The following is a 7,500-nucleotide window of genomic DNA, read 5'->3' as shown; positions in this document are numbered from 1 at the left end:
ACCAATCAGTGTTTATTGGTCACATGAAGCTCCTCCTCCTCCCTCTGCTGCTCTCTCATTGGTCGCCACCGTGAAGAAGTGTGAAAGAAGCGTTCTGGTGTTTGTGACTAAGAAGACGATTGAATATAATTGAATTAGACCGATGATTTAAGGGATTGACCTTTGATTGACCTCTAAACGACCTTCTGCTCGACCACACAGGAGTAAATAACACAGTGACCGATGGCTGAGTTCCATTTCGCTGCTGCAGGGTTCAGTTACCGGGACGACGACCAAGTGTTTGATATGGCGAGGATTTCCTATTGTGTTGCATCACAACCTAGATTTTTATTTGTATTTGCAAATAATGGACACAAAATATAAAAAATGTGTGAAGGGAAATTAAAAAAATATAGATTTTTAAAAAAATTATTTTAAAAAAAGATACAAATCCGAGTGGTCACCTCCTAAATAATAATACTTCACTTTTACAAATAAAATAAATAAAAGAGGATAAATCATGCGCTTACATTTCATGACATGAGACCGGATGCTAATTACCTTCAGAAGTCCCATAAGTGTCACATGACCAGTCACATGACCAGACTGAGCATCTTGGTTGGTTTTCAGGTTTTTAAATCATTTCATTTCACTTATTTTTACTATATATATATTTTTTAAAAGAACGTTTAATAATCTAATGCAACAAGATACTTTTTTTACAGTAATTTATTTGACTGCTGTGAACCTTCTTATTGTTTTAATATTTCCTTCATACGAATACTCACGAGTCCCACGTGTGGATTCATCCGCCGCTGAAAATAGTCCCCAACAAAATGCTCCGTTTCCTTTTGTTAGCAGCTGTTTTAAGTCCTGATGGAAGTAAACATGTGAGTTTTAAAAGGAAGTGTTGGGACACACTTTGTTTGTTTGTTTGTTTGTCTTTTCATGGGTTTTGTTGACAATACGAATGATATACAAAAGCGCCAGATTATTAATTTTGTTTCTCTGACATTTTAATTTGTTTTTTATCCAAAAACAAATTAAATCTACATTTAAGTTGCTTATATTTTTGTTATATTATAAAATAAAAATGAAGAAAATCTAATTAATTCACCCTTTTGTTAAAAAACAAATCTATAGATACACACACACACACACACAAAGGTTTCAGGTCTCACACAAACACACACACACACAGTAAATAAAGCAATCCAGCGTCTGGGCTTTATCACAAAACAGGTTTAATTTAATATCTCTTTATTTTTTTTAAAATAATTAAACATTTGTATTTCTCCAACCCTTTTTTATCTTTTTTTTCAGTTTTTAAATCATATTATATCCGGGCCGTCTTAAAGCACACATTAATTCTGCGAGGGGGGAGTTTATTTTTATTTTCCGTGGTCTGCTCTGACTCCCCCCTACCTGCCCTCACCCCCCCCCCCCCCCCCTCCCCCAACTAAAAAAAAATATATCCAATGGTCAAAAGAAACTTCATCAAAATATCCAAAAAATTAGATAAAAACCAAGAGAAGAGGGAGGAGTGAGAGACAGAAAGGAAGACAAAAAGGGGGCGGGGCCTATCATAAATACCAGGAAGTGTCGATCCATAATACCTCTTTATATACTGGATACTCCTCTCCACAGGTCCCTAAGCAAAAAAAACAGAGGCTAAATACTACAAGATACAAGATTATCAGTGTACTGCATTCAATAACAATGTACAGGGTCGTCTTTTGTTGTTGTAATACTGTGAAGTCAACGCCCCCCCCCCCCCCCCCCCCTCCACCCCCAGGTGGGCGGAGGAGGAGGAGGAGGAGGAGGAGGAGGAGGAGGAGTGAGGTGAGGCAGGTGAGCTCGTCTTTTCACAACAGGAATTTATTTAATTTTTTTTGGCGCTCCTCTAAAATACTTTTTTTTTGTTTTGTTTGTTTGTTGTGTGTGTTTTATTTTGAAAGTCCCCGTTATGGCCCGGAGGGTACCAGTGCCAGACTGATACCTGGGGAACCAGGTAAGGAGGGATGGGGGGGGTCAGACAACATAACTGGATGAGAAGTGGTCCAGCTTTTGTTTTGGAGTGCGTTTACATGAACACCAGGAAGTTAAAGAACAGATTAATTAATTAAGGATCTAAAACCACCGGGACGTGAAATCATCCACGAAACAAAGTGATTTGTGTAAAAAAAAAAGTTAAAAAAAATTAAATATCTGTGCATCCAATTTAATTAATTTGTCATTTGCGCCGCGAGCTCGTTAATTCATATTTATACAATCATTGTGGCGTATTTAATGTCACGGTCGACCACCAGGTGGCGCCAAAGTAAGAGAAAGAAATGAACTGCACACAGGCGGAGGAATCTCAAACCCCAATTGTGTTTTTTTATAGTCAATATTTATGCAACAATCCATCAGTTTATTTACATTCTGAAAATACCTCGATAGTAGTTTTCGTTGTTTGCCATTCGATGAGTGCATATCCTTCAACTTTGGTAATTTTCATCTCCCCCTCATTGATCGATCGATTGATTGATTGATTGATTGATTTCACTCGCCTGCATCAGAGCCGTGAAACTTAAACTGCCGGTTCACATTAAAATTGTGAAACACACGCAGAGGCTTTTATTGTGAAACAGCCACAGGAAACGAGATGAGTTGGTGGTAAAAAAATAAAAAATAAAATAAAAAAAGTGAACAAATAACACGACTATTTTTAATAATTCATGTGGTGTTTTTTTTTTTTTTATGCAAAGATCAAAATTATTTATGTAGTTTGTGAAAATAAAAGTAGATCCCAGATTGAAGAATAAAAATAAGCATATCAGTGACTCTCCCATGAACACGCATGTAAACGCACTCAGGAGACGTTTGTGTATTGAACCACTTCCTGTTGTTTTTATATATTTTTTGGAGAACCTGGAGACAGGTGGGCGGGGCCAAAGAGGAACCTTAAGGGGGCGGGACCATTAACAGAAATGACAGATGCACCGTTAGAGAGGAAGGAGGAGACAGAAAGATGGAGGCAACGAGAGGCGGAGCAAAGAGGAGAGCCGGGAAAATAAAGATGACTCACGGGACTGAGCTGAGGAAGAGGAGGATGAAGAGTTAAAATCAATCTATCTTCTTTTTTTTTTTGTTTTCCAAGAGTTCGTCTCACGTCCTACAGTCCAAACGTTGTTTTTTGTTGTTGTTGTTTTTTTTTTAACCCCCCTCCCTCCCCTCCCCTCCCACACAAGTCATTTTCTCATTTTCTATTTTTTTCTTCCTTTTTTTATTATTATTATTGTTTTTGTTTTATCCGTTTAGCAATAATATCAGTTTAAGGGAAAAAAAAAAAAAAAAAGAAAAGAAAAGAATAATTATTTACAGTGCCGTTGAAATAACGAGAACAGACGTGATGAGAATCTACTGTAAAGAAAGTCGCACAAACACAGGAGGAGAAAAAAATAAAATAATAAAACAGAAAGGAAAAAAAAAAACTGAAGAAACCAGCGGGCGCTGCGTGGAGGTCTGAAGACGGCGCCCGGGAGGAGGGTTGGGGGGCGGGGCTTCTCAGAGCTCTGGGCAGACATGGCTGATGTGGAGGGGGAGGTGGGGGTTAGGATGGAGGGCAGGGGGAGTCACAGCAGGGGGGGCGGGGGGGCGCGAAGCGGTCTTCGTTAAGTTGGGATGATGCCGTCGCTCCTAAGGCCCCGCTTCAGCTCCAAGTCCTCCAGCTTCTTCCAGAGCTCCTCCCGCTCCTTCTCTTTCTTCTTCTCGCTGCAGCAAACAAACAAACAAACAAACAAACAAACAAACAAAGAGTACGGGTCGTCATGGTGTGTCCAGCTTTACTTTCTTATCATTATTTCATTTAGTTACTTGTTAGTTTTTGCCGTTTCGTTTGTTTTTATTTTTTTATGTGTTGAGCTTTCAAAGCAGTTTTTTTAAAAGGTGCTCTATAAATAAAAGTTATTGTCATTATTAATATTACAGCAGTTTGATTTAAGTCCAAACTAAACACTTATTTTAAAATACTCTTACCATGTTTTTTAAAATATTATTCTTTAATGTATTTTCATATTTTTATTCATGCGTGTGTGCAAACGTACTTTGAAAACACGTTTTATCTCCTTTGTGGTTTTTTTTTTGTTGCAACATGTTCGCTGCACGTTAGCAAAGACGCTAACGGCTAAAAGCGGCTAACGCTAAACAAAGGAAGACAAAAAAAAAAAGGTCCGTTAACGAGCACAAAGCGTCAGAATCAGGTGGTCGGTGCGACGCCGTGAAGGTGATATCAAGGTCCCGTATTACGGGGCAGATGTTTATCGTTTATGGGATCAAAACGTCCGGTTTACGAAGCTTAACCGATGCACCGCCGGACAGCCGAGGCCATTCGTGTAAAGGTTTATTAATAATAATAATAACTAATATTCTCACGGCGGCACCAACGTCTACAGGACTCGACCGCTGAGCTCCAGTTCACCAGAATGAGTATTAAAAGTGGAATAAAAGTAACAAATAAAACACTTTTGCGTGAACTTTGAATCCCGACCGGATCGCCGTCGTTATTTAGGGCGAGCGGCTCCTCACCGCTGGCGGTCCGACTTGTACGTGGCCGTGAGCTCGTCGAATAAGGTACTGTTCATCTCCATGAAGGCCTTCAGGACGTTGTAGACCAGCGCCACGATGGCCCTGTGAGGGGGGGGGGACAGAGAGGGGTCAAAGGTCACAGCCGATGACGTAATCACGCAGGTTTACAGGCTGTGTGCATCAATGTGAAATGTTAATGTGTGATTTGATGCGTTTCATCATCAGCGTTTCTACCAGGAAAAAGACCCGTGGACCTTCTGAAGGTTGGAGGGACGCCGTTCTCGGCTGTTTACAGTAAACAAGAAGGCAGCTCGGCGTGAACTTTAGGTCACAACGTGAGAAGCAGGGGAACACACAAAGGAGGAGGACTCTCATTGGACGTGGACCACTCACGGGTTCCAGTGCTCTTTGGAGATCCTGTACAGGCTGGCGAACATGATGGGCAGGATGACGCTGGAGTTCTCCTCGATCAGACTCATGATGTACTCGTTGTTCCAGTAGTACAGCGCTCGCTCCGCCACCTGAGACGTATGATAATAGATAAAGAGGGTAAACAACAACAACAAACAAACAAACAAACAAACACCGCGGTGCAGGCGGGATCTTCACCGACCTGGAAATGTGGGCTGGAGACGCATCTGGAGATCTGTTTGAAGAGCGGCTCCTGGATCTTCACGAACTGCGTGGGTTCGATGACGTCCAGGATCTCCTCCAGCTCTCCGAGAAACATCACCTGTCACCGCGGAGAGAAACGTTTACCCCACATACAGTGATACACAACAACAACAACAACAACAACAAACAAGCCTCACCTCTTTTTGACTGCAGGTTTTTGGCCAGAACTTCAGTAAGCCTCTGATGACCTGGGGAGGAGGAGGAGGAGACCATTTAGTTTTCACTTCCACTCATCACCTCCGTGAGGCGCTGTGCCGCAGGAACAATGGAAGCTTTTCACAATAAGAGACGAATGCGATTCATTTAACTGTGTTTAACTTTAGTGAGGAGACGACTGGTGTTACTGGGTACTTACTGGTTCTGTTAATGTTGGGTCTTTCTCTAGGAACTGTACAATGCAATACGCCAACTGGAGAGAGGAGAGCACAGCGTTAGATTTATATATTAATATGTGCCTTTTCTAGGCGTGGCAGCATTATATATTATATCTGAAATGTCGCTAAGATCGTTTTCTATACGATCAAAATAAGATATTTAAAAAAATGTTTTTCTTCGCCAAATTTAACAGTATTTCAGCCACCTGGTTGTCTTTGTAATAACAAAATAATAAATAATCAACCACTTGAGACACACACACACACACACACACACACACACACACACACACACACACACACACACACACACACACACACACACACACACACACACACACACACACACACACACACACACACACACACACACACACACACACACACACACACACACACACACACACACACACACACACACACACACACACACACACACACACACACACACACACACACACACACACACACACACACACACACACACACACACACACACACACACACACACACACACACACACACACACACACACACACACACACACACACACACACACACACACACACACACACACACACACGTTACCTGTGCGTGGAAGAGGGACAGACTCCTGACCGTGTGGAGGGGGATCAACACTTTGACCAGAAACTGTTTATGCTCCGCTTTCAGCGGCAGAGCGAAACCATTGATTATACTGGGGGGGGGAGGGGGGAGAGAGATAAGGGGGATGGGGGGGGGGGGGGGGGGGAGAGGGGGAGAGAGAGAGAGAGAGAGAGAGAGAGAGAGAGAGAGAGAGAGAGAGAGAGAGAGAGAGAGAACATATAAAGAGACATTAAACGTGAACACATGAAAGCGTTTCCTTGTGACGCTCTAAAAGAAAACAAGCTGAAGATCAACGAGCTGCAGACACAAAGAGGAGCGATGTGGCGTTCAGGCTCACTGGGAAAAAAAAAACAACTCTTCCATGGAACTGTGTGTCTGTTGCGCAGAAACAGGAAGTCGTTATAGCTCCGCCGCTCCACAAACAATCAAAAATAAAAGCAAACACTGTTGAAAAAAATGTCTCCCGACTCAAAGCTGATGAACGTCTTCTTTTTATGGCTTTAAAAAGTCGTCGGGCCGAGAGGATTAATTCATTTCTTATCTACTCAATCTCTGTTCTCGACTGTTCCCTGAACTTCACATCTCTGAAGAACCCAACACAGGATTTTAATACTCGGCTTCATCATTTCTTATCAATCATCTGGCTTCTGGTCCGTCTCTTGAAAAAAAGATCTGCATCTCCACGAGGAGCGCACGGCCAAATGAAAGGAGGTGAAGACTCAATAGAAACGGGGCTCTGGGCCCCGGATGAAGGCTAACAGAGTGTGTGTGTGTGTGTGTGTGTGTGTGTGTGGGGGGGAGGGGGTCGGAGGCCTCCACATACCTCCCCAGGATCTCCAGCAACTCAGCCACCCCGTTGAAGTGCTCCGTCTCATAAACAAAACTGCAGACAGGAAGCAGACAAAAGGAGACGTTAAACACAAAGAACACGAACAATGAATGACGACTAGAAATAAAACTAAACAAGGCAGCATGATGACGGCCAAAACTATCATTATTATACTGTTATTGAGAATATATATAAAAATAAATAAAAGAATATATAAATAAATAAAAAATAAAAATAAAATATGTATAAAAAATAATGAATATATATTGCACTTTCACATTAAAATAGACAGGACTGCTTTCACTTCCATGTTGTGCAACTTTTCTGCTTATGTCCAAATCCATGCATCAAAAATAATACTAATAACTAAACAAGGTATTTCTTGTCTCCTTGAACAGGAAGTGACCATATTAGGACTGAGGAGAAGTGACGTAGAGACCTGTCAATCACCTTGTAGCCCCGCCCCCC

The 7,500-nt window shown here is 41.7% G+C and overlaps 1 protein-coding gene across 7 annotated transcripts in view; it reads right to left on the bottom strand.

Moving 5' to 3' along the window:
• Nucleotides 1-1,788: 1,788 nt before the first annotated feature.
• The window catches only part of ppp2r5eb (protein phosphatase 2, regulatory subunit B', epsilon), a 31,662-nt gene continuing 25,950 nt past the window's right edge, over nucleotides 1,789-7,500 (bottom strand). For all 7 annotated transcript variants that reach the window (XM_034562853.1, XM_034562851.1, XM_034562849.1 and 4 more), the window contains exons 7-14: nucleotides 7,027-7,086; nucleotides 6,186-6,294; nucleotides 5,579-5,632; nucleotides 5,361-5,411; nucleotides 5,162-5,281; nucleotides 4,942-5,069; nucleotides 4,549-4,650; nucleotides 1,789-3,735 (exon numbers count right to left, since the gene is read on the bottom strand). In XM_034562853.1, coding sequence (XP_034418744.1) covers nucleotides 3,636-3,735; nucleotides 4,549-4,650; nucleotides 4,942-5,069; nucleotides 5,162-5,281; nucleotides 5,361-5,411; nucleotides 5,579-5,632; nucleotides 6,186-6,294; nucleotides 7,027-7,086 — 724 coding nt within the window. In that variant the 3' untranslated portion in view covers nucleotides 1,789-3,635. The remainder of the gene's footprint in view (nucleotides 3,736-4,548; nucleotides 4,651-4,941; nucleotides 5,070-5,161; nucleotides 5,282-5,360; nucleotides 5,412-5,578; nucleotides 5,633-6,185; nucleotides 6,295-7,026; nucleotides 7,087-7,500) is intronic.

The sequence above is a fragment of the Cyclopterus lumpus genome, chromosome 22 (assembly GCF_009769545.1).
Source record: "Cyclopterus lumpus isolate fCycLum1 chromosome 22, fCycLum1.pri, whole genome shotgun sequence".
Classification (NCBI taxonomy): Eukaryota; Metazoa; Chordata; class Actinopteri; order Perciformes; family Cyclopteridae; genus Cyclopterus; species Cyclopterus lumpus.
This window is presented reverse-complemented; position numbering and strand designations above follow the sequence as displayed.